General features: G+C 48.3%; 1 protein-coding gene across 1 annotated transcript in view; it reads left to right on the top strand.

The window, feature by feature from the left end:
• Positions 1-27822, top strand: part of LOC142489537 (ATP-binding cassette sub-family C member 5-like) — a 201817-nt gene that overhangs the window by 142032 nt on the left and 31963 nt on the right. Inside the window, 3 exon segments of the mRNA XM_075590487.1 lie at positions 6335-6521; positions 16365-16454; positions 21375-21564. Of these exon segments, the coding sequence (XP_075446602.1) occupies positions 6335-6521; positions 16365-16454; positions 21375-21564 (467 nt within the window).

Below are 27822 nucleotides of genomic sequence, written 5' to 3'. Positions count from 1 at the left end.
TAGTCCCGCCTCCCACCTGACGCACGTTTCGCGGAGGCTTTTTCAAAGGTGGTGACGTAGGAGAATACAGGGAGGTGTTTTATACATGTTCATTCTATTCTGAGCCAATCGGAGATTGCGGTCGGGATAAGGTTCAAAGTGATAATTTAAAGGTACAGATTAATGTCCTTTTGCACAGACCATACTCAGTACACTGGCGACACACTTTATTCGAGCTTGGCTAGTCCCACGAATTCAGGTATACCCGGGTGTATTGAGGTTTGTGACTGTTTTCTGCCCGAGTGCATTGAGTTATTTTCCAGCAGGGATTGAAGCATTTTATTCCCGCTGGCTGCAATACTGCACAGTACATATATATATACTGCATTACAATTCATGAATTTATGCCATCTGGTAGACACGCGAAGCATTGCAGCCTATTAAATCCTAATCATTATCATTTAACAGATCAGCCGCCCGTCAGCCAGGCATGAACCCAGGCTGGGAAGGCAAACGCAACGGGGCTTGTCAGAGGTGAGGAGCGGCGCATTCCAGGTATCTGCCAGGTACATACTGGGTATTTGCTCGAATAAAGTGTGTCGGTGCAGTATGTCAGATTTGAATAATTGTTATACCGTGGTTAGTTGATTTGGACCACAAACACTATCGAGATCTACCAAGATATTAGGAGATACACTAGTGATATTAGAAAATACATAAACAGAGGGCCGTATCCTACAAACAGTGGAGATAGATAAAAAGAAACACACTAAGGGTGAAGTTTGTTTTCCTGTGAAAAGAGTGGCACCCCATCTCAGAATGATGATTTAATAACGTACTTTAATAATCTTGAAACTTTACTTCAACAACGTGCAAGATTATGGTGGGAAATTTCCAGTCTTGAGAATTACTTGAGGACTGAGCAGATTCCACGAGGATTAAGAGCAAACATCGCTCCCTCACATATGTTTCAAGACGAAGTTTTCATTAAAAAATGGGATGCCATTCTTGGAAAATGTTCAACTTCATTAATGAAGTTGCTGATTGAATATCAGAATGATAAACTAACTATTGTTAAAACAGACTTGAAAGTACACTTGGATGACCTAGATAAGTGGAAGGACAATACAGATTTTGCAATATCAGAAAATAAACTACAAATAAGTATTGATAAATTTACCAAGGAATTGAAAGATCGTAAGTCTAAAAAATTCCAGCGAGACAGTAAGGATTATGAAGGGGGGGGGAATTTACAGACATCACTTTACGGATAAAAAAACAAGATTCCCTGTAAATGACTCCTCAACAGTCTGGGACACGTCAAATGACGAAGGTGACAGCAATGACAGACCAGCAAATAGACCTGATCTATATCGCTTACATTTTTTAGAGACGGGCCAAAACTATCCCCTATTCGCAGAAAAGGGAAAACCAGACGAGGCCAAAAAGGACTGGCTAAGAGACAGGAACGTTTGGGCATACAGAGGCAAGTCAAGACCACGATACAGGAGGCGCAGGTAGAAACTTTGAATCAGAATATCAATCAGGTTATCAATTTATCAGATAAAATACTGACTACTGATCAGGTTGCTGCATTAAGCAAAGGTCTGTCCTTCTCCCCTTCAGAAAACTTTCATGTATTTGATTGGGTGAAGGACACTAATTTGTTTGGGAGGAAACTCCTGTTGCATAAATTCTTCAAGAAACGTGAAGTGTTTAAACTGAAATCAGAGGGTCTTATACATCTAGACCAACTGCATATTGATAACATGAGAGATCTTACTGCCCTCCTTGAGGAATCTAATAGAATAGAAGGTGAAGGACCATTTTCGGATCTTAGACCTAGGTCACACTTCACCCCACCCCTTGCCACTAGCCCAAACGTTGGAATGTTTTTTAGGCTTGTCACTAAGGATCTAGAAAACCTGACAACATGTAAAAAATCTGATAATTTGACTTTAGCTGAACGCCAAGGGTTGAAAGAACTACAGAAAGATATTTTAATTACTGTAAAACCTTCCGACAAGGGAGGGAATACAGTCATTATGAACACCACTGACTATATCAAAATGTGTACCTGTTTATTATCTGACAAAAAAATGTTATCAAACACTGAAGCAAAGTCCAACGATACAGTTTAAACAGGAATTAAAAAGCATTCTAGACCAAGGTCTTTTGGATAAGATACTATTCATTAAGGAATATAATCAACTGCTGTCACCAACCCCGGTTCTCTCAACATTTTACTGTCTCCCGAAAATCCACAAGGGCACTGTACCCCCACCCGGAAGATCCATAGTGTCGGGGATCTCAAATCTAACAGAACAGTGTAGCAAATACGTAGATCAGGTAATACGCCCTTTTGTGACTGACTTACCATCATTTCTTAAAGACACCAAGGATGTCTTAAATAGACTGCATGACATCTACTTGGATGAAGATACACTATTAATCAGCCTAGATGTAGAATCTCTCTATACCTCAATTATCCATCAGTTGGGATAGACTCTATAGCTTACTTCCTCAAGAGTAGGAGCCGCGAATTCACAAAACACAATCAATTGGTGTTAGATTTGTTAAAATTCATCTTGACCCACAATTATTTCACGTTCAATGGCACCATCTTTCATCAACGTAGAGGTACAGCCATGGGAACCACCTGCACCCCCATGTACGCTAATCTATACTTGGGGTGGTGGGAGGCAGAGGTGGTTTTCAATGAAGAATATGAGAGGTTTACCAATAACATCTCGCTTTGGGTCCGCTATATTGATGACGTCCTGATCCTGTGGCAGAGGATAGAGGCGTCATTTAAGGATTTTGTAAAAATTCTGAACATCAATGCATTTAATCTGCACCTCACTTTTGAAATTGACACACAGGAGATCACTTTCTTAGACCTCAAGATTTCAAGGGGTCAAAATAACAAAATACAGGTATCAACTACAGTCCATCGGAAAGCAACAGTAACTAATAGCTTGTTGCGGTTCGAAAGTCATCACCCCAAGCATCTAAAAGAGGGGATCCCTGTGGGCCAGCTTTTAAGAATTCGTAGAAATTGCTCCACTATTGAGGCTTTTGAGGCAGAAGCAATGAATATGAAGGAGAGATTTAGGGCAAGGGGCTATAGCCATAGATCCATCACTAAGGTTTACAGACGAGCGAAATTTTGTGATAGGAGTTCACTACTAACTGAAAATAAGGTTTCAGTAGATGATCCCAAATTAATACGCTTTGTGGGAACCTTCAATAACCAATGGTCTGAAATAAATACAATCTTAAGCAGACATTGGTCAATTCTTATTGAAGACTCTGACCTGAGAGAAGTGCTAAGATCAACTCCAACTTTAGTTAGTAGAAGAGCATTGAATCTCAAGGATAAGCTTGTCCATAGCCATCTTCGCCCTACTGCATCTAGTACTTGGTTGGCGAACAGGTCAACAGGTAACTTCAAATGTCGTGGCTGTAAAGCCTGCCCTTTCATCTCACCCACTAACACCTTTCATAACTGGAATACTAAATCATTCACAGTATGGCAATTCATAAACTGTAGGACAAGAGGGGTGATATACCAAGTGATGTGCTAATGTACAAAGAAATACGTTGGTAAAACTATAAGAGAGTTTCGCCAGCGTGTTTTGGAGCATCTAGGAGCGATCCGAAACCATCTGGACACCCCTCTAGCTAACCATATCCACTCAGTACATCAAGGAGACATAACGAACCTTCGGTTCATGGGGATTGAGAGTGTCCCCATTAACCCTAGAGGGGGAGACTGGAACCGCCTCATTTTACAGAAGGAGTCCAAATGGATTTGCCTTCTGGGCACTTTAGCACCAGGCGGCAAGAATGAGGGTTTCCTGTTCTCCCCCTTTATATGAAACACCACTTCACCCTTAGTGTGTTTCTTTTTATCTATCTCCACTGTTTGTAGGATACGGCCCTCTGTTTATGTATTTTCTAATATCACTAGTGTATCTCCTAATATCTTGGTAGATCTCGATAGTGTTTGTGGTCCAAATCAACTAACCACGGTATAACAATTATTCAAATCTGACATACTAAGTATGGTCTGTGCAAAAGGACATTAATCTGTACCTTTAAATTATCACTTTGAACCTTATCCCGACCGCAATCTCCGATTGGCTCAGAATAGAATGAACATGTATAAAACACCTCCCTGTATTCTCCTACGTCACCACCTTTGAAAAAGCCTCAGCGAAACGTGCGTCAGGTGGGAGGCGGGACTAAAGAGGTTGACGTCATGACGTCACGACGTGACTTCGATCGGGTGGTGAGTGGTAAGCACCTCTGAGCGCTGGTCTGAGCCGCAATGGTAGAAGTATGCTATACTTTGTGACAATTTAGTATTCTGCCATCACTAGTTTGTAGCTGAGCTGTATTTGCTGTGTGGCCACTGATTCTATTGTGTGCTGTTTTCCATGACGATGGTTCAGCTTTCACAGCATTTGACATTATTTGTTACATTGTATACTGCAAAAAGCTAATTTAGCAAGACTGGTGTTACTTACTATGGTATCTCAGCTTAAAGCAATACAACTAGCTGTACTCGGTCTCTACCTTCCAAACAACTTCTACCCCACCCCTGGTTTTAAATTCTAGGTCATGAACCACACTATTATTGCTCAATTTGTGCAGTTTGTTTAGTATAGTGTAGGAGGCTATAACTTGATACGGGCAGTGAGCCGTGCCTCAGGGCCATTACAAATCACATTTTGTGGGCCAATACTCACTGCTGCATTATGCACTAGATCTAATTAGGTAAGAATGTGTTAAATATCTATTGTTAGGAAAAGAGTGAAAAAACAGGCGCTACTTAGTGGATGAAATCAGTATAAAATAAACGAGAAAAAGTGGTACAGATAGGATTAATAATCCAACCCCTTGCTCAAACCTCACTGGTGGGACCTGTGTCACGGGTTCCAAGGGTTAAGTATTGCTCAAAACATCCAGGGGGAGCATGTGGGGAGATAAGAGAACAAAATATACATATAAGTGCAGACGTCAAGTATTGTATGGATATAGAAGCAATGTCTTGGCTCGTATGGTTAATCTACTCACAGGAGCAAGGTGATAATCTGAGCAGTTGGCTCATAGATATCTTCAAGGGTGGCAACCCAATTTGCCAACTGCTCAGATTATCAATTGGGTTGCCACCCTTGAAGATATCTATGAGCTGTACCCCCCTAGCGATTCTCCGTCGGCAGTATGTGTATAGAGAGAGGGAGAAAACTACATAGTGCGATCAATATGATATTTTATATATGAAAAACACAATAAAAATGCGCACTTACAATTTGCACAAAGGTTAAAAGCATGTATCACAATATGTGAATGGAGGATCTCCCGAAACAGCTCACCGTTTACCAGTGGACCAATTTTGGTCTTGGAGACGATCCGTAGAACCAGCTCTGAATGCAGTGACGTCACATCTTGCAGACGGGCGCGCAGAAGGAAGCTCCGGTCCAGGACGCAGAGCTGTGGAAGCCAGCAGACTGACCTGTTGGAGGCGGCGAGCTGTTTCGGGAGATCCTCCATTCACATATTGTGATACATGCTTTTAACCTTTGTGCAAATTGTAAGTGCGCATTTTTATTGTGTTTTTCATATATAAAATATCATATTGATTGCACTATGTAGTTTTCTCCCTCTCTCTATACACATACTGCCGACGGAGAATCGCTAGGGGGGTACAGCTCATAGATATCTTCAAGGGTGGCAACCCAATTTGCCAACTGCTCAGATTATCACCTTGCTCCTGTGAGTAGATTAACCATACGAGCCAAGACATTGCTTCTATATCCATACAATACTTGACGTCTGCACTTATATGTATATTTTGTTCTCTTATCTCACCACATGCTCCCCCTGGATGTTTTGAGAAATATCTATTGTTAGCATATCTCGAATATAACTGAGCAACTATATTCTCTGTGGTTTAGAATAGGTGTTCTCTTCAGTTGATAACACCCGTATATTATATGTAGCGTTACAGTATGATGACTGTCAACCTCGGATACCTGTCTGATTGATTACAGGTTTTTTAATCAGTGCTGGAACTGGGGATTTGTTTATTATACCTGTGTGAGTCTTTCTCACAACTATTAATACTACTTACCTGCAGGTTGCTTACTTTCCCCTTGTTTTCCAGTTTATGTTATTATATGTTCATTTGTCCATTGTTGTTCTGTTGTGTAAATATAAGTACACGATCAAGATTGTTTGTTCACAAATTCTTTTTAATTAAAATAATAACTAATTCAATGGGGCATAAACGCAAAGAGATAATGATTATCTTACCGGTTACACGCCGCTGATTTCTTTTTCTTTATAGGTACCAGAAACTCTTGGATATCAACCAAGTGCCGTACTTTCTCTTTAGCTGTGCAACACGGTGGCTGGCTGTGCGCCTTGATCTGATTAGCATTGCTGTCATCACTCTTACAGCAGTGTGCGTTGTTCTGATGCATGGTCAAATAGCGCCAGCATACGCAGGACTAGCCATGTCTTATGCTGTACAGGTACAGTAGTGAAAGTCCCATTTCAACTTTTTTCCATTTTGACGTGTGTGATCTGGCTGTGATATATACTTGCCAAAATATTACTTTCAATTATTTGTTAACTTTTAAAATACGTATCAATGACATCTAATGAAAATGCCTTAATTTGAAGTGTAAAATCCAGCAGCATAGCTAAAAGCATTGGTTTGATGCATCTACATTTGTTATCGCATAGATTTAAGTCACAAAGACATATCTTTTAAATAACTGGAAAAACTTAAGTGCGCAAACGTTTATTGGTGCAAAATGACAGCGCAAGAAGACAACAGAGATAACATATTGTTTTCATGTCAAACATATTGAAGAGAGCACCTGCATAATAAAATACTAAGTATATGCACCAAAGATTTAGGGACTGATTCTATTTGATTGGTTTGCATATTTGTTCAGTTCTATTCAATTGTCTTCAGGTATGGACAGATTTAATTTTATTTAAAGGCACCTTCATTAGCTTCTTTATTAAACTTACCTTTTGTTTGATTTAGCAAGCAGACCTTTCTAAAAACCAACTTGAACACGAGCATCTCCTGCTGATGTGAAGCATTCAGGGTCACACTGTATTTGCAAATCAATGCAACAAAATAAAATACCTTCTGGCACTTCTTAGTAAACACATTCCTTAAAGCTGCAGTTCAAGCTGCCGTTTGCTTTTTTTTTTCATTCACTATGTGCATCAATACAATCTGAACACTGACAAGTGATTAGCTAAGTTGCCGATCGGTCCGTTCTCCTGTCATTGATCGGCGAAGATTCGGCTCGGGGGTTCACTAAATGGCTGTCAGTGCAGTAGAAGAGGACCCAGGAGGCAAAGTTCTGTGTGGTAGATCATGTGACCAGGCAGTCACTAGATACAATTGATGCACTGCTAGAGAGAGGGCAGGGCTCAAATGGGGTGTGCCAGAGCTTGTTTTTAGAAGAGGCAGGGGATGTGACTTTGTAAATGGTTGCTATAGAAACAAAAATTCTTGTTACATTAGAATACATTAAAAATGTCTTTAAAAGTTGGGGGGGGTTTCTGATAGGAGGCTCCTCCTTCTCCCACACCATCTCCTGTGTCCTCCCTTCCCCCTCACTAATCATGTACCCTCAAACCTGCTCAATAATTGCTTAAAAATGGTTAAGACCGAATGTAAATATTTGCAAAAAGCGCCCTTAAGTGTTCCTACTTGCATTGCATTTGACTGTTAAACAGATGGTTATATCTCCCCATCCTCTTCCCCCCCCCTCCCACCCACAGCCCTCTATAGGTCTCATGTTAAAGGTTTTCAGTTAACTCGTTTAAAGTTGGTCATTTTTCCAATATTCAAAGCCGTCATTGCCCCCCTTCCCCTCCCCCCCCCCGATAGGGGACACCTCCCCCCCCCTCCCCCAACTCCCTCCACCATTTCCCGTTATAAAGCTATTGATGTTTCGATATGTATATATGTCATGGAACAAGAACTACATTTCTGTTTCACCCCCCCCCCCCCTTCCTTGCAGTTCTGCCTGTCAGTTTCTCATTGCCAGCTGCATGTGTTTTGCTCTGTGCACACACACAGTGCCCGTGTGATAGACACAGTGTTATTTCCCGTCCCAGCAGCTTGCTGTATCAGAAATGCAACATTATTGCTACATGTTGTGGTTTCCTAAGATATTTCAGTGAGTTGCTATAGCAACCCCAGCCTTTCTCCCAAATGGGCTAGTCTGCTTTCTCCCCCTCTGCCCTGCCCACAGATGGTCTGTCCCCAGGCTATCTTGCTACCCAGCATACATTGGGACTTCCTTTCCACCATCATCACTGGCTGAGTGAGTACCCTCTGTAACTGCTCTAGTGGCAGGATTACCCTTTTCACCTGACCTTAACTACAAAGCACCCACAGAGAGACATTATCTAAACACCAACATCTCTTCACAAGTGCCTGTCTTTTATGCTTCTTTCCCCAAATAAAGTGAAGAAAAGATACAGGACTTGTTGTGCTTTGAAAAGAGGGCCGAGTTGAACCTATCTGGGCTAATCATCCTACACATGATCCTGGCCTCCAGAATAATATACTTGCCGCAGCCCTCTCCTTCCCTTGCTGTAAGCAAACTCCCTATATGCAACAAAAATGGAGGGTGCTGGACCTCGATTTCCTGTCCCGCCCCATGTTTGGTGTCTCGAGAAGCTCTCCAGGGGTTTCCGACCCCCCTTCCTTTCTCACTACGGTGACCAAGGAACCTTTCTTGGGCTCTCTGAAAGCCCGCAATCTCTCTCCCACTTCTGTGTTCCCCCATCTCCCCCCTCGCCCTCCCCCCCACTCACACTCCCACTCACCGACCATCCTCACCCCCGTGGGTTCCGGCAGGGTCTCCACGAGCTCCCCCAGGTCCCCCCCGCAGTGGGACCACATGCCCCCATCATGGGAATCCAACGGGGCCCAAAGTTTTTAACTCTGGGAACAAAATATCTTACTAATGTCTTCTATTAAAATTATCTCTCTTAACGTGAAAGGGCTTAACTCACCTAAGAAAAGAAAACTAGCACTTCAAGAACTTAAAAAAACCAAGGAAGACATTGTATTTATACAAGAAACCCACTTCAACTCCCCCCGAGCCCCCTAATACGTTCAAGAACACCTTTCCCCAAGCTTTCTTCGCATCCTCCCCAAACAAGAAAAGAGGAGTGGCTATCCTGATTAGAAATAATGTCCCTTTCGCCCTAACAAAAATAACACGAGATCCGGATGGGAGATACCTGGTCCTACAGGGCACACTATCGGGATCCCCTATCTCTCTAGTGAACGTTTATGCTCCTAACGAGAATCAAGTTCAGTTCATCCAAAACCTACTCGATCACTAGACCAGTCCTCTCTAACATCACTTGTCTTAGCCGGGGATTTTAATATGGTCCTCTCCCCAGACCAAGACAAATCCACACTACTGGCAACCTCCCACACTGCCCAAATTCAGAAAAAAGCCAGAAAACTCAGAGAAATTTTACAAAACTTCTCCATGGTAGATGGAGGACCCAGCACATGGGTCAGAGGGACTACACGTTCTTCTCAGCTCCCCATCAGTCTTACTCGCGGATCGACTATTTTCTAGGTACCAACAATGTTTTCCAGGCATCCTCCCAGTCCAACATAGGCCCAATCACTTGGTCAGATCAGGCCCCTGTCGAATTAACCCTCTCTCTACCCTTCGTAAAAAGCAACACATATAAATGGAAGCTAAATGATTCCCTTCTTAACGATCCAAAAATAGTTAAATCAATTAAACAAAAATTGACCTAATTTTTTGAGATAAATAGAGGATCCGTTTCAGCATCAGCAATGCTGCGGGAAGCACATAAAGCTACAATAAGAGGGGATCTTATCTCATTGGCCTCTTATAAGAACAAAATGAAGCTCAAAACACAAATAGAGCTAACAGATAAGATCCTGTCCCTTGAGCAGCAGCATAAAAACTCCCCCTCCAATAGATTGTATAAAATACTCGACAAAACAAGAACAGAGCTGAAACAAACACAGCTTGAAGAGGTAGAGAGGGCGTTGAAGTGGACCAATCACAGGTTCTACGACAGGGGCAACAAAGCAGATAGGCTACTAGCCGCAAAACTTAGAGGCGTAAAAGCTAAATCTCAAATCATGAAGATCCGTACCAAGAGCGATCAGACCTCCTTCGTAGAAAAAGAAATAGCCCAGGAGTTCGCTAAATTCTATGAAGATCTCTACAATCTCCACCTCCCAGGCCAGGAATTAATTAGTGCCAAAATAGCATCGCAATATTTGGCCCAATGCAACTCCATACAGAAGAGGAACTAGAGAAATTAAACCAAAAAATTTCACGAGGAACTAACCCAAGCCATAAGCTCTCTCAAACTAGCCAAGACCCCAGGGCCGGATGGCTTCTCCAACGCCTACTACAAAACGTTTGTATCAACTCTCTCCCCCTACTTAGTAGACATGTTCAACTCCTTTCTGGAGGGTGAACCGATCCCAAGCACAATTTCGGCCGCCAACCTCGCTATCATCCACAAGGAAGGAAGGGACCCGCTACAATGCGGTAGTTACAGACCGATCTCCCTACTTAATACAGATCTTAAACTCTTCACCAAGATCCTAGCAAACAGGCTAAACTGATTCTCCCCAGACTTATTCACATTGACCAAGTGGGCTTGGTGTCAGGAAGACAGGCCTCTGACAATACCCGCAAAATTATTGACATTATAGACCATGTGCATCTCAATAAACTTCAAGCCATGATACTAAGCCTCGATGCCGAAAAGGCATTTGATCGGATTAAATGGTCCTTCCTCGACCAAACCTTGCTTAAATTCGGCTTTACAGGCCCTTTCCTTGAGGGACTTCCCGCCCTCTATCAAAACCCCACAGCATATCTTAAACTTCCAGGTGGACACTCAAACCCAATCCCAATCAAAAACGGAACCAGGCAAGGTTGTCCCCTATCCCCATTGCTATTCACTATCTCAATCGAGCCATTAGTGGCCCAAATCAGAGCCGAACCAAGCATAAAAGGTATCATAATTGCAGACACAGAATATAAAATCTCCCTCTTTCAGATGACGTAATCTTGACCCTCGCCGACCCACATATATTTCTCCCCAATCTACAAAAACTACTAGAACAATTTAGCCAGGTCTCTGATTACAAGGTCAATATGGACAAATCGGAAGCGCTTAACCTCCCTCCCAGACCCTATATGGAGACTACTACAGTCTAATTATAAATATAGATGGAACTCCTCCCACATAAAGTATTTAGGAGTAAAGATAACCAACTCCTACAAATCATTATACCGAACTAACTACTCCCCCCCTATTTGACCAAATTAAAAAAGATCTGGACTCATGGAATAACCATCAAATCTCCTGGTTTGGCAGAATTGTTTAGTTTAAAATGAATATTCTCCCCCGACTGCTTTACTTCTTCCAAACCCTCCCAGTCCCGATACCATTATCATAATTGAGAAACATACAGTCCCATATTTTCCGATTTATTTGGAAACAGCGCAAACCCAGGGTCCCGAGGTCGGTCATGCTATCCTCAAAGGCAAGAGGGGGTCTGGGGGCACATGACGTGATCAGGTACTATCAAGCAGCCCAGCTCCGCCAGGCGGTAGTCTGGAATAAGCCTCCGACTTCCAATTGCTGGTTGGCAATAGAATCTCACCACGCATCCCCCGCCCCCCTCCCAGTCATCCTATGGTCCCAAGCACCCAAAGAAAAGCGACCCCAGAAATTCGAACTTGGAGCAATGAGATGCACATGGTCTGTCTGGTTTAAAAACAAAGGGAAGTACGGCCTATCATCATCCCCCTCACAACTCACCCCCATTTTCGGAAACTCAGAATTCCCGCCTGGGTGCTCCCGTAAACAATTTGGTCAATTTCAGGACCTAAATATTAGGAAGGTTGCAAGCTTGCTGAAGAAGGAGGAAGTTCTGTCCTTCCAGGAGCTCCAAGCTAACTACCCCTCACCCGGCCTCAGCCTATTTCAATTTTTACAAATTAGGCATTTCCTTCGAGCTCTATCCCAAAACTCTAAATTTCCCCTCCTGACCAAATTTGAGTCTCTCTGCCTCAAAGGCGAATACCAGACAGGATTGATTTCCGAGATTTACAGAGCGTTGGAGTTGTCCCTCCCCACCCCCAACCCACTCCTACATGCAAAAATGGAACGCTGACCTTAACCTACAAACGGACACTGAGGACTGGGAGGATATCTGGGAATCAGCTACCAAAACATCGATCTGTACTATAACAAAAGAAAATATCTATAAAATCCTATTCCAGTGGTACCTGACCCCGAGCAGACTGAGACATATCTTCCCCGGCACTACAGACTTGTGCAGGAGGGGATGTGGTCAAAAGGGAGACATGGCCCACATTTGGTGGTCATGTCCGGAGATCCAGAGGTTCTGGATCAGAGTTCAAAGACTCCTTTATGAGACCCTAGGACTAGAGGTCCCTTTGGACCCTCTGACCTATGTGTTGGGAAAACCACTAGAAGACCTACCCGCCCCACTTTCCAGGCTCATCTCCGCTATCCTGACAGCCGCTAGGTGCTCAGTTGCAGCGGCTTGGAAACAAGTAAAAGCACCATCCAAAAGAACAGTCATTAGCAGAATAAACACAGTTATGAGCATGGAAAGGCTCACAGCCATGTTAAAACAAAAGATGCCCCAATTCTACAACACATGGGAACCATGACAACAAAGAAGAAAAAAGTTAGAAGCGCAGTCAATATGGGCTTGTGGTCAAACTCTATATCTTTATTAATATATCTTGTCCCAGGGATAACCCTCTAGGACAACAACAACATAAAATTCAATACATAAATAGTATTATTAAGAACTGTGCAGATGAAGCTGTTGTGCAATTGCACTTGCTGGGTCTCCAAGGGGTTAAAAACGGGAGTAGCCCGGTAGATAGTCTCAGTCCTGCAAGCTGTGCACTGCCCGGGCAGGTTTAGGTAAAGAGGGGTACCCCAGGGTTGAGACAATGCTCAATATGCTCACCCTTGATTCACTGTTGGTCCGTGGGGGTCCAGTAGTTTCCTTTAGTCCCGAAATCCGCTCCGGTACACGCTGCTCAGATGTGCTATGGCACACGATACCATACAGCCCTCCGGGTGTCCGGGTCTGATGTCACTTCCGGCTGTGACGCACAGACCCTTCCCGGTAGTCTCTGGGCTTCGTCTGTCAGCTCTCCTCCTCCTGATGGTTGCCGATGACCAGGCAAACAAGTTTGATCAGCTGGAGCCCAGCGTATAAAACTACTGGACCCCCACGGACCAACAATGAATCAAGGGTGAGCATATTGAGCATTGTCTCAACCCTGGGGTACCCCTCTTTACCTAAACCTGCCCGGGCAGTGCACAGCTTGCAGGACTGAGACTCTCTACCGGGCTACTTTTTAACCCCTTGGGGACCCATCAAGTGCAATTGCACAATAGCTTCATCTGCACAGTTCTTAATAATACTATTTATGTATTGAATTTTATGTTGTTGTTGTCCTAGAGGGTTATCCCTGGGACAATATATATTAATAAAGATATAGAGTTTGACCACAACCCCATATTGACTGCGCTTCTAACTTTTTTCTTCTTTGTTGTCATGGTTCCCATGTGTTGTAGAATTGGGGCATCTTTTGTTTTAACATGGCTGTGAGCCTTTCCATGCTCATAACTGTGTTTATTCTGCTAATGACTGTTCTTTTGGATGGTGCTTTTTTCTTCTTTGTTGTCACGGTTATATCAGGGACTGGGGGTTCCCTGTTTCAAGAAGCTGCGCCATTCATTGGGTTGTGACTATCTTACTCATATATTTTTGCTAGCAAGACCCTATACGCACCGGACTGGTTCATGTAACATGTTTTTTGTTTTTATTTTTTTACAAATCTTGCTTATTGCCCATATTCATAGTAACATCCCATTTGGCGCTTTTTTATTTTTTGTTTTTTCTTGTACATGGGAACCATGGCCTGGCACTGGAGCCCCTTCCCATCTACAGGGTGAGTGGGATTGGTGTCCCCCAAAACTATCTTCTTCCATCAGTTCCCCCCTCCCCGCCCATCTTTTCTGTGTCGCTCCCACCTATCTTCCTTCCTCATCTTCTCTTCAACCTACCTTCAAAAAGGAAAAAAGAAATTGGTTTATTGGATTAACCTGTAACACCTGCAGTTATGTGCCTATGACTTCATTGCCAATTCTACAATGTTATTTCTTTCTGTAACCATGCTGCAATTCTCCAATAAAGGAAAAAAATTGTTAAAAAAAAAAAAATTGGGTTTTTTTTCCCCAAAAATAAAATGCTACAAGTATTTTCTCATAGTACAGAACTGATTTATTAAAAAAAACACACGTGTAGGATATTGCTTGAACGGCAACTTTAAGGCTCAAAGGCGTCTGTCAGCACCATAAGATGTCTTATGGTATAGCAGCAGTTAGTGAATATAGCCCTGAGTGTTTATTCTTTTTTTCAAGCAGTATTTCATTACTGCAGAAATATTTTCACTTTATAAAGTGTAATTATTGTTTAACACTAATAATGGTTTGTGATGTCTTTAGAAACATGTAGAAATGACTCTGTATGACTTTATATTTCAAATGTGTGAGTGGATCCCAAACATGAAATACTGCTTCAAAAATTAAGCAGTACAAATAAAAATAAGCAGAAAGCTATAAAGGATGCCCAGATGGCACATCTGTATACTTTCTTACCCATTATTCCCTGGCACACTCAGCACAACAGCTGTCTGTGACTGTCAGGTGACGTGTTGAGTTTCTATGGTGCCATAAGCAATTATTTGTTTATACAAATGGTACTGTATTTGCTGTATAATATATGACTTTTTACGGTGGTGTGTGTGTGACTATTTTTATTATAGAGCCATTTTCAATATGGTCAAGGTGTGGCCCGAAACGCCAGCTTAATAAGACAACATTATATCTCTGATAAGATCCTTGAGTGCAGCCACTTTATAGATTGATATAGTATCTGCCTTTCAGTTGCACCCAGGCAAAATAACCCCTTTTAAGCAGGAGTGTGTGTGTGTATATATGTATATACAGTAGAGGCAACGTTTATTCTAACATTTGCTGTAAACTAGCCGGGTTACATTCTGGGTATGTGCTGGGTATGTTCTGGGCTAGTTTGAGGCACGTTTAAGGCATTTCTGCATTGACTAACGACCCATAGGATTAACACAGCAGGGATCCCTGGCAGTCCAATTCAGTTTGAATGGGACTGCCAGGGACCCCCTGCTGTTAATCTGATAGGCCATTAATCAATGCAGAAATGCTGGGGCTAGTTTAAGGAAAGTTTAAGGCATGTATTCAGAATGTACCTGGGTGTACCTGGGTCTTTTGGGGAATTGCCACTGGTTTTTGTTAGAATAAGAGTTGCCTCTACTGTATATGTGTGTACATACAAAGAAAATGCTGGGTGCACTCAAACTAGCACTATATACAAAAGTAAAAATATACTTATCAATAGTCCGGGTGCTTGCAGATAGACAGAGAACACCAGCCTGTCCAATAAATATACAAAAAAAGAAAATCCGCAGCACTCACAAATAGAAAAAGGTTATTTATTCTCAGTAAATCATCAGGCAGTCAGACAAGCTCCAGAGCAACGTATGTTACAGACCACAAGGTCTACACATATACAGGCAGTCCTCGTTTTACAATGTTTCGTTTTACAACGAATGGCTTATACAACGCTATGCAATGCATATCTATGTTCATTTTTACAATGCCAAAACGGCTTTTCCAACGCTCTTACGACGTTTTGCAACGTTGTTTATGTGTATTATATATATATATATATATATATATATATATATATATAATATTATATATAATTATATTATCCTATATATTATATAATATATATAATACAGTATATACAGTATATAATTTATGTGTGTGCTGCATATCTTATTGCCTGCGTCAAATATTTGGTGTATTTTAGTGTTAAAAATGCCTTCAGGAACGGAACTTTTCATTTAAACAGTGTTCCTCTGGGAAAACGTGTTTCGCTTTACAACATTTTGCAATCCAAAGCCATTTTGAGTAACGCATTGTGTCGGATAACCGAGGACTGCCTGTACACATATATACATACATGATCTTGGAAAGGAGCTCAAGAATAAAGGACACACTTAGGTCTCACATACATACAGTATATCTGCTCAAGCAATATACATATGAGTTGGAAATCACTCAGTTCTCTATCTTTTCCACGCATTATTTGCAATGCTAGCAAGTATAAAATCAGCGTAAATAGCTGTGTTGATTGTTTTGTAACATCACTGCTCTTTCAGCTTACAGGACTTTTCCAGTTTACTATTCGATTGGCCACAGAGACAGAAGCCAGATTTACCTCCATAGAGAGGATACATTATTACATTGAGGTAAGTCCATCCTTTCCAGTATATATAGATTTAATTCCTAAGAAATATTTATTTGCTTCATAAGACCATTCGTTCATTGTCACAATACCTAAGATTTTAACATTTTAATTTTTTAATCATATAATACAACTGTATGTATTATTGTGGCCTATATAGGTCTGCTATTAATGAGCAACAGACACATATTTTGTGCATATTGCATATAAAATAGTGATGTATCGTGTAACCGGAAATTACCCTGTACCCAGCATACCCGGCCATATTTAATCTACCCAGAAATGACCCGGCCCAGGCCGACCCGGTGCTGGGTATTTCCGTCCTGCTCTGCTCCCTCGGTCCTCTTCCTCAATCACCCCTTTCCTCCGGGGCGGCGGAAGAACAGGACGGAGAATGGCAGGAGCAGGGCAGCACAAGAGGAGGACAGCAGCCGGCGGCGGAGGGAGAGAAGGACGGTATCCTGCAGCGAAGGACAGCAGTTGGTGGTGGAGGAGAAGGATGGCAGCCAGCGGCGGAGAGAGAAGAGGACCATGTGAGTGGAGCAGGAGCGGCACAGAAGAAAGGCCGGGGATGAGCGCACTCCAGCGGTCTGACCCGGAAGTCTTCTCTGACTTTCGGTGTCTGCCGCTGCTACAGCACGCTCCTCCCCGAACGTACTCCTTTGCCGCTCTTGCTCCTTTCATATGGTCCTCTTCTCCCTCTGCCGTCCTCTTCTCCCGCCGCCACCAGCTGCCGTCCTCCTCTCCCTCCACCTGCTGACCTTTGCTCCAGGATGCCGTCCTTCTCTCCCTCCACCGCCTGCTGTCGTCCTCTGTAGGATGCCATCCCCATCCTCTCCCTCCGCCGCCAGCTGCTGTCCTTCAAACCTACCCAGCCAGGTAGATTTTCTTTTTTTCCCCAGATACCCGGTCCCCGGTGTTTTTTAGGACCCAGTACATCACTAATATCAAATAAACAATACTTTAGGGTTATATGCTTTCAGTTGTCAACCCCCCGGCTACACTCAATAAAATTCCGATTGCAGGTGATTTCATCATCATTCAAGCTTTTATAGTCATTCAAGTTTGGTGCCTGCTTTAAAGAAGCCAGTGGCACATTTAACATTACATGTAACCATGCAATTGAAATATAGGATTATTTACTAATCCTTTATTGGTGATGTCATTGTGCACATCATTGAATACCTGCAATTGATTGAGGGTCCCACAATGCTCACTTTTGAAGGAATGACCCTTTCTCGATAAAGGGGCTGAGGAATTTGCTTTGTGTCCCTGTAATTGTATTTGATTTAAGTACTCGCATGCGTCCAATGAAATCTATTCCCAGGATGCCAGAGAGTCAGCAATCATGAAAATGTGAACTTTGTATTATGCAAAGCACGCTCAGGGAGATAAAAGCATAATGTTAACACTGATGAGATACTTGACTTTTAACATACTGTAACCAGGAATACACTTGTATCACTGCAAAAACAGCAAGGGCGTTAATATAAAAATATGTGGACTCACTTGGCATAAAATGGGACTTGTGTTTAAGAAGATATCTCTTAACCCTATTTTGAAGTGCGTGCAAGGGGAAGACTTTATTACATTTGAATACACCTTTAAAGAGAGCACGTGGGAGTTTCACATTTACAGACGGGTGTTGCATGTAAATGTTTAAACTGACTTGGCAAAGCCCATAGATAAAGTTTTATCTCCCACAAGAATGGAGACTAAGGGTTGAAGTAGTGCTATGGGACAGCTTGAGTAAATGTGATGTTATTGGTTTCCTAGGAAACAATCAATGGCCACAAGGATATAAACTTGCAGTAACCTTCATTGTTGACATTACATTGTTTGGTGATAAGACAGTACTATATTGCTGCACTCCTTACTACTTATCACTAGTATCTTAGCTGCAAACCTGTAATGAGCAGTGTCACATTTGTTAAGGAAACCCCTTCTCTTGCTCTTATTTTTTTTTCTATAAATCTTGTCCAGAGACTTGGATTAAAAAGCACACTTGGTGTTCTGGTTCCTCCCCATTTAATACAAGGTAGAAAACAGACATTCCTGCACACTACATCAATTCTCATATATTAAAGTCAAAATATCATTTCAAGCATGATTTTATTGTGCCCCCTTAAGCTGGCATCAGGGCCTCTTCATCAGGACCGCCATAGCACCCACTCACCATGTAATTAAGAGAGATGGGAATCCTAAACCTTGTTTTGGGCTGAAGCCACATTTTAAAATAACCTATAACATGTGTTCACTTGCATCAAACCACTAGCAGGTTATCTTGCAATAGATGTTTTTCAGCACTCCTCACACTGTCCATCATGACAAAAATAAATAGCCTTTTCTCTAGAAATAGACATGCTTTGAAATGGAGTTTTTTGCTACATAATCCTGAACCATATGGCTAATTTTTTTAGTTTGTTCATGTGCCTGGAGAGAAGGACAGTCGCGTAGCCGTCCTTATACAATTCCATTTTTGTGGAGAGATTCAGAATTGTAAGAGTTAAGGCTCAACTTACATCAATAAAACTACTGATTGGTAAAAAATAAGTGAATTTCTTTGAGGCATCAAATGGTGTAAACCTTAGCAGTAGTCCCTATGTTCTGTTTTTTGGTGGTTTGTATTTTTACTGGACCAAGGGGGTCCCTCTGAGCTTATTCCTGGGTCCCAAGATCTGAATATATAACTACAAATATGTCCATGGGGTCACGGATAGAAGGTCGTACCGTTATCTTGTAATGGCTTTCTATTGGCTGACGGAGCATGCCGGACCATATAGCCATATTGTGTCCACCAAGCAAGTATTTTGTGGGGCACCAAGCAGCATAAAGAACTATCCCCCCCACCTCCAAAACATATTAATTGAGCAGAACACTCTTTATCCATGCCCATGTCATCTAGAAGACTGTAATTAAGGGCTGCTCTACACTGCTGATCTCACGATATATCCCAGACATGCTTTTTTCATGATTCTCTCAGTCTGAGTAACATCTTCACAGTTATCATCACATTGGACAGTAGACTTGAGAGGGTGTCCGTCCCCCTCCCCCCCCTGCCCCCCCCCCCAATCTAACAATCGAATTTAAATTGAATATGCAATTCCTGGCCTGAAAATATTCTTTGGGATAATCTGTAAACCTCCTTTTTTTAACCCATAAAGTTACTGGTGTGAATCTGAGAAAGGTTGCCTACCTTTCAAATACATCGTAAAAGGAGTTTCTAATGCCTGGATTGCTAAAATCCCACAAGGATGTGCACTTGTTAAGGTGATAAGATATGATCTGAGACTATATAAAAAAAAAACAATTTCCTCTGTGTTGTACAGATGTAGTAAGACTTACAGTTTTCTGTATCATGGCAAGATGTGAGATTGCACATTTATGCGGGTAGTCAGCAGAATTATTTGTGGCAAATGGCGCAGTGAATATCTTTGTCCATGCCCGCGGTGAACAGTGTACAATGTAACATGTCCCTTTAAAGAGGCACTCCTGGCAACGCTTCTTTTTGCTTTTTTTAAAACATTTTTAATAGATTTGAAGCAGGGGGTCTCCAGAGCTGAATCACATTAATTTCAGCTCCGGTGGCCCCCTGCTTCCTGAGATACTTACCTCGGAAGGGGGTGTCGGTAGCAGCCCAAAGAGGGCAAGTTGGGGCTATCAATATGGCGGCTTTAATGTCCCTCTTCCTGCGGGCCAATAGGAAGCCAGTACTACGAGAGTTGCAAAACTATTTTCCATCTGGGGGTCATGGGCAACATGCAAAGAAATTCCGGGGGATTGCACTTGGTTTATTGCAGTACTGAAAACAGTAAGCCTGACTACATCTGTCTAGAGACACAGAAAGTACCCTGCTACAGCTTTAATTGAGATGAAAGTGAGGTGCTTACTAGGTAGGGCTAATACAAATACACAAGAACAGGAAACCTGGTTTCCAAGCACTCTATCACTGAGAATGATTAATGAGGTAATTAAAATAATTTTAATGTTCAAAATTAATATAAAATATAGGGTTTTAAAAAATAAAACAACGTAGTGAAGTGACTTACATCGATATAGGAACACTATATGAGTGCTCTCGATCGTTCACTAGTATATGTAGAAAGACTATTAGGTCTTAATATAAACCTATAAAGATATATAGGATTGCCTTCGTCAGGCATGGAGATTGGGGCTAAATGTACTCATCTCTTGTGCCCTGTATACGATTACATAGTCCCGTTCCATGTTGATGAGAATAGGTGGAGGAACTGGTAATGAAGCTCTCAATGGCTAATGTAATGCAGTCTGCGTCCACACTGTACTTAGTGTTATATCAGTGCAGACGTCACTGAGTTAGCATAGTTTCAAAAAGCGGATTGTAATCCACATAGAGCAGTGAGATGCTTGTGAATAGTATAGGCACTCTCTAAAGTCAGCATATGTAAATTATCCCAGGTTGCGCAAATGTAACTTAAAAAACGGAGAACATAGAAAACTCCAGCTCAAGAGAACCTCAAGAGAAACTTTTGAATATATGTCGGCAGCAGACTATACCTGTGCCTGCGTGTGTCGTATACATGTGATCAGTGCCAACCGCAGTGCAGAGACATGCACAGTTTACGCAGTCTGAGTAAACAACCTGGATCAAAGTTAAGATCCAATTAAGGCTCTAATTGGTGGCACGCTCCTGCATCAACGCTGATCGTATACAGTATATCAGCGCTGATGTCCGTGGAGTAGTGCTTAGGATCAGCTACATCTGTCTATGAAATGACTCATAATACACATGACTATTAATTACATTTGTTGGCTGCTTCTTTCATCCTATTATGCTAGTTGTAAAGTTCAATGGCTAATGGATAACATTAGGTGTGTGATGTTTTTTTTCCAGCTAAGTATTTATCTCCTAGTGCAGATTTTATGTTGCCATGTTCCTTCCTAGAATCTGGAATCTGAAGCACCTCTGCACATACAGGAAAACACACCCCCTGCAGGCTGGCCCCAAGAGGGAGCAATCCGGTTTGAAAATGTTGAAATGCGTTATCGGGACAACCTGCCTCTAGTGCTCAAGAATATTTCATTCAACATTGAACCAAAAGAGAAAATCGGAATAGTTGGGAGGACAGGATCAGGTAGGTTTTAATCTTGCAGAAACGAAAAAAACACATTGAAAAAGAAGTTTACAGTATATTAAGTGATATATATATCTTATACTATATTAGTGAAAGCACTGTATGCCTGCCTGCCTGGATGTCCGGTGTCCCTAGGGGAAATCTCATTGGTCCCTTGGGCCGCCCGCCCCCGCACACCTCTCATTGGCCTGAGGCGGAGTGACGGGCCACACACACACACACACACACAACACAGCAGCTCTATACACACACACACAAACACACACACACACACACACACACACACACACACACACACACACACACACACACACACACACACACACACACACACACACACACACACACACACACAGCAGCTCTATACACACACACACACACACACAACACAGCAGCTCTATACACACACACACACAACACAGCAGCTCTATACACACACCCACACACAACACAGCAGCTCTATACACACACACACACACACACAACACAGCAGCTCTATACACACACACACACACACAACACAGCAGCTCTATACACACACACACACCCCCTCTGTCCGCCCCCCCCATCACGTGCGCCGCCCTGCACTGGCTCCGGACGGGAAGCGCGGCCCTCCTACCCCAGCCGCTCCCTTACCTCCCCGGCGCTACCACCCGCTCAGGTAAGTCACTGTGCGTCCCGCCTCAGCCTCAGGCCCACTGCGCGTCCCGCCTCAGCCTCAGGCCCACTGCGCGTCCCGCCTCAGCCTCAGGCCCACTGCGCATGCCGCCTCAGCCTCAGGCCCACACAGGGCGCTTCCTACCGCCGCTCAGCCGGACGCCACATCGAGCGGGCGCCGGGGGGGGGGGGGAGTGCGAGTCTCAGGCCCACACAGGGCGCTTCCTGCCGCTGCCTGCACGCCTCACTCAGCAGGAAGGCACATCGGGGGACCAAGCGGGCGCCGGGGGGGGGGGGGCGCGAGTCACAGGGAACGGGGGGGGGGGGAGTCACGGGGAACGGGGGGGGGGCCACCAGCCGAACCAGCAGGGGGACGGACGCACGGAGGAGGGGGGGGAAATGCCCATACATAAATTATGACAATACATATGCCCACTGCTCTCCACCCCCCCCCACTCCCCTTTCCCCCCCCCGCTCCCCTTTCCCCCGCTCCCCTTTCCCCCTTTCCCCCGCTCCCCTTTCCCCCGCTCCCCTTTCCCGTCCCCCGCTCCCCTTTCCCCCCGCTGCCCTTTCCCCCCCCGCTCCCCTTCCCTCCCCCCACTCCTCTTTCCCCCCCCCCCGCTCCCCTTTCCCCCCGTTCCCCTTTCCCCCCGCTCCCCTTTCCCCCCCACTCCCCTTTCCCCCCCCCGCTCCCCTTTCCCCCCCCGCTCCCCTTTCCCCCCCCCGCTCCCCTTTCCCCCCCGCTCCCCTTTCCCCCCCGCTCCCCTTTCCCCCCGCTCCCCTTTCCCCCCGCTCCCCTTTCCCCCCCCGCTCCCCTTTCCCCCCCCGCTCCCCTTTCCCCCCCGCTCCCCTTTCCCCCCCCGCACCCCTTTCCCCCCCCCGCTCCCCTTTCTCCCCCCCGCCCGCTCCCCTTTCTCCCCCCGCCCGCTCCCCTTTCTCCCCCCCCCGCTCCCCTTTCTCCCCCCCCCTGCTCCCCTTTCTCCCCCCCCCTGCTCCCCTTTCTCCCCCCCCCTGCTCCCCTTTCTCCCCCCCCTGCTCCCCTTTCTCCCCCCCGCGCTCCCCTTTCTCCCCCCCGCGCTCCCCTTTCTCCCCCCCCCCCCGCTCCCCTTTCTCCCCCCCCTCGCTCCCCTTTCTCCCCCCCCCGCTCCCCTTTCTCCCCCCCCTCGCTCCCCTTTCTCCCTCCCCCGCTCCCCTTTCTCCCCCCCGCTCCCCTTTCTCCCCCCCCCGCTCCCCTTTCTCCCCCCCCCGCTCCCCTTTCTCCCCCCCCGCTCCCCTTTCTCCCCCCCACTCCCCTTTCCCCCCCACCTCCCCTTTCCCCCCCCCACTCCCCTTTTCCCCCCCCACTCCCCTTTCCCCCGCTCCCCTTTCCCCGTCCCCCGCTCCCCTTTCCCCCGCTCCTCTTTCCCCCGTCCCCGCTCCCCTTTCTCCCCCCCCGCTCCCCTTTCTCCCCCCCCGCTCCCCTTTCTCCCCCCCCGCTCCCCTTTCTCCCCCCCCCGCTCCCCTTTCTCCCCCCCCCTGCTCCCCTTTCTCCCCCCCCTGCTCCCCTTTCTCCCCCCCCCGCTCCCCTTTCTCCCCCCCCCGCTCCCCTTTCTCCCCCCCCCGCTCCCCTTTCTCCCCCCCCGCGCTCCCCTTTCTCCCCCCCGCTCCCCTTTTTCCCCCCCCGCTCCCCTTTCTCCCCCCCCGCGCTCCCCTTTCCCCCCCCCACGCTCCCCTTTCTCCCCCCCCGCTCCCCTTTCTCCCCCCCCGCTCCCCTTTCTCCCCCCCGCTCCCCTTTCTCCCCCCCGCTCCCCTTTCTCCCCCCCCCCGCTCCCCTTTCTCCCCCCCCCCGCTCCCCTTTCTCCCCCCCGCTCCCCTTTCTCCCCCCCCGCTCCCCTTTCTCCCCCCACGCTCCCCTTTCTCCCCCCCACGCTCCCCTTTCTCCCCCCCCCGCGCTCCCCTTTCTCCCCCCCACTCCCCTTTCTCCCCCCCCCGCTCCCCTTTCTCCCCCCCCGCTCCCCTTTCTCCCCCCCCCCCCGCTCCCCTTTCTCCCCCCCGCCCCGCTCCCCTTTCTCCCCCCCGCCCCGCTCCCCTTTCTCCCCCCCGCCCCGCTCCCCTTTCTCCCCCCCGCCCCCCTTTCTCCCCCCCGCCCCCTTTTCTCCCCCCTGCCCCCCTTTCTCCCCCCCGCCCTGCTCCCCTCCCCCGCCCCACTCCCCTTTCTCCCCCCCCTGCCCCGCTCCCCTTTCTCCCCCCCGCCCCGCTCCCCTTTCTCCCCCACCCCGCTCCCCTTTCTCCCCCCCCCGCTCCCCTTTCTCCCCCCCCCCGCTCTCCTTTCTCCCCCCCGCCCCGCTCCCCTTTCTCCCCCCCGCCCCCCTTTCTCCCCCCCGCCCCCCTTTCTCCCCCCCACCCCCTTTCTCCCCCCCGCCCTGCTCCCCTCCCCCGCCCCACTCCCCTTTCTCCCCCCCCCTGCCCCGCTCCCCTTTCTCCCCCGCCCCCTCCCCTTTCTCCCCCGCCCCGCTCCCCTTTCTCCCCCCCCCGCTCCCCTTTCTCCCCCCCCCGCTCCCCTTTCTCCCCCCCCCCGCTCCCCTTTCTCCCCCCCCCGCTCCCCTTTCTCCCCCCCGCTCCCCTTTCTCCCCCCCGCTCCCCTTTCTCCCCCCCCGCTCCCCTTTCTCCCCCCCCCGCTCCCCTTTCTCCCCCCCCCGCTCCCCTTTCTCCCCCCCCCGCTCCCCTTTCTCCCCCCCCCGCTCCCCTTTCTCCCCCCCCGCTCCCTTTTCTCCCCCCCCCCCGCTCCCTTTTCTCCCCCCCCCCGCTCCCCTTTCTCCCCCCCCCGCTCCCCTTTCTCCCCCCCCGCTCCCCTTTCTCCCCCCCCTGCTCCCCTTTCTCCCCCCCCCGCTCCCCTTTCTCCCCCCCCCGCTCCCCTTTCTCCCCCCCCCGCTCCCCTTTCTCCCCCCCCCGCTCCCCTTTCTCCCCCCCCCGCTCCCCTTTCTCCCCCCCCCCGCTCCCCTTTCTCCCCCCCCCCGCTCCCCTTTCTCCCCCCCCCGCTCCCCTTTCTCCCCCCCCCCCGCTCCCCTTTCTCCCCCCCCCGCTCCCCTTTCTCCCCCCCCCGCTCCCCTTTCTCCCCCCCCCCCGCTCCCCTTTCTCCCCCCCCCGCTCCCCTTTCTCCCCCCCCCGCTCCCCTTTCTCCCCCCCCGCTCCCCTTTCTCCCCCCCCGCTCCCCTTTCTCCCCCCCCGCTCCCCTTTCTCCCCCCCCGCTCCCCTTTCTCCCCCCCCGCTCCCCTTTCTCCCCCCCGCTCCCCTTTCTCCCCCCCCGCTCCCCTTTCTCCCCCCCCCGCTCCCCTTTCTCCCCCCCCCGCTCCCCTTTCTCCCCCCCCGCTCCCCTTTCTCCCCCTCCCGCTCCCCTTTCTCCCCCTCCCGCTCCCCTTTCTCCCCCCCGCTCCCCTTTCTCCCCCACCCGCTCCCCTTTCTCCCCCCCGCTCCCCTTTCTCCCCCCCCCGCTCCCCTTTCTCCCCCCCCCCCCAAACCTTTACAACAAATACTCACCTATTGTTCCACGATTTATAAATAATTCTACCTATTACGCATTTACATCCCGGGCAACGCCGGGTCTCTCAGCTAGTATATATATATATATATATATATATATATATATACTGACGGGGGATGCCTTAGAATGACTGGTGTGCTCACTGGCTCCACCCGCAGGCGCACATGTACGGTGTGTCTGGCATTGATAGCCCCCTTTCTCCCCCCCCCGCTCCCCTTTCTCCCCCCCGCTCCCCTTTCTCTCTCCCCCCCGCTCCCCTTTCTCCCCCCCCCGCTCCCCTTTCTCCCCCCCGCTCCCCTTTCTCCCCCCCCTCCCCTTTCCCCCCCCCACTCCCCTTTCCCCCCCCCCCTCCCCTTTACCCCCCCACTCCCCTTTCCCCCCCCCACTCCCTTTTCCCCCCCACTTTCCTTTCCCCCCCCACTTCCCTTTCCCCCGCTCCCCTTCCCCCCCCACTCCCCTTCCCCCCCCCACTCCCCTTTCCCCCGCTCCCCTTTCCCCCGTCCCTTTTCCCCCGCTCCCCTTTCTCCCCCCCGCTCCCCTTTCTCCCCCCCCGCTCCCCTTTCTCCCCCCCCTCCCCTTTCTCCCCCCCCTCCCCTTTCTCCCCCCCCCGCTCCCCTTTCTCCCCCCCCGCTCCCCTTTCTCCCCCCCCGCTCCCCTTTCTCCCCCCCGCTCCCCTTTCTCCCCCCCCCGCTCCCCTTTCTCCCCCCCCCGCTCCCCTTTCTCCCCCCCCCCCAAACCTTTACAACAAATACTCACCTATTGTTCCACGATTTATAAATAATACTACCTATTACGCATTTACATCCCGGGCAACGCCGGGTCTCTCAGCTAGTATATATATATATATATATATACTGACGGGGGATGCCTTAGAATGACTGGTGTGCTCACTGGCTCCACCCGCAGGCGCACATGTACGGTGTGTCTGGCATTGATAGCCCCCTTTCTCCCCCCCCGATCCCCTTTCTCCCCCACGCTCCCCTTTCTCTCTCCCCCCCGCTCCCCTTTCTCCCCCCCCCCCGCTCCCCTTTCTCCCCCCCCCCGCTCCCCTTTCTCCCCCCCCCGCTCCCCTTTCTCCCCCCCCCGCTCCCCTTTCTCCCCCCCCCCGCTCCCCTTTCTCCCCCCCCCCCCGCTCCCCTTTCTCCCCCCCCCCGCTCCCCTTTCTCCCCCCCCCCGCTCCCCTTTCTCCCCCCCCCCCGCTCCCTTTTCTCCCCCCCCCGCTCCCCTTTCCCCCCCCCCACTCCCCTTTCCCCCCCCCCTCCCCTTTACCCCCCACTCCCCTTTCCCCCCCCCCACTCCCCTTTCCCCCCCCCACTTTCCTTTCCCCCCCCCACTCCCCTTTCCCCCGCTCCCCTTCCCCCCCCCCCACTCCCCTTTCCCCCGCTCCCCTTTCCCCGTCCCCCTTTCCCCGCTCCCCTTTCTCCCCCCCGCTCCCCTTTCTCCCCCCCCGCTCCCCTTTCTCCCCCCCCCGCTCCCCCCCCCCCGCTCCCCTTTCTCCCCCCCCGCTCCCCTTTCTCCCCCCCCGCGCTCCCCTTTCTCCCCCCCCGCGCTCCCCTTTCTCCCCCCTGCTCCCCTTTCTCCCCCCCGCTCCCCTTTCTCCCCCCCCCGCTCCCCTTTCTCCCCCCCCCCAAACCTTTACAACAAATACTCACCTATTGTTCCACGATTTATAAATAATACTACCTATTACGCATTTACATCCCGGGCAACGCCGGGTCTCTCAGCTAGTATATATATATATATATACTGACGGGGGATGCCGCCCGCCCGCCCCGCTCCCCTTTCTCCCCCCCCGCGCTCCCCTTTCTCCCCCCCCGCGCTCCCCTTTCTCCCCCCTGCCCCGCTCCCCTTTCTCCCCCCCCGCCCTCCTTTCTCCCCCCCCGCCCCCCTTTCTCCCCCCCCGCCCCCCTTTCTCCCCCCCCCCGCCCCCCTTTCTCCCCCCCCCCGCCCCCCTTTCTCCCCCCCCCCGCCCCCCTTTCTCCCCCCCCGCCCCCCTTTCTCCCCCCCGCGCCCCCCTTTCTCCCCCCGCTCCCCTCCCCCGCCCCGCTCCCCCGCCCCGCTCCCCTCCCCCGCCCCGCTCC

This window comes from Ascaphus truei, chromosome 3 (assembly GCF_040206685.1).
Source record: "Ascaphus truei isolate aAscTru1 chromosome 3, aAscTru1.hap1, whole genome shotgun sequence".
Taxonomy (NCBI): Eukaryota; Metazoa; Chordata; class Amphibia; order Anura; family Ascaphidae; genus Ascaphus; species Ascaphus truei.
Note: the sequence above shows the minus strand (reverse complement) of the source record. Positions and strands in the feature narration are given on the sequence as shown.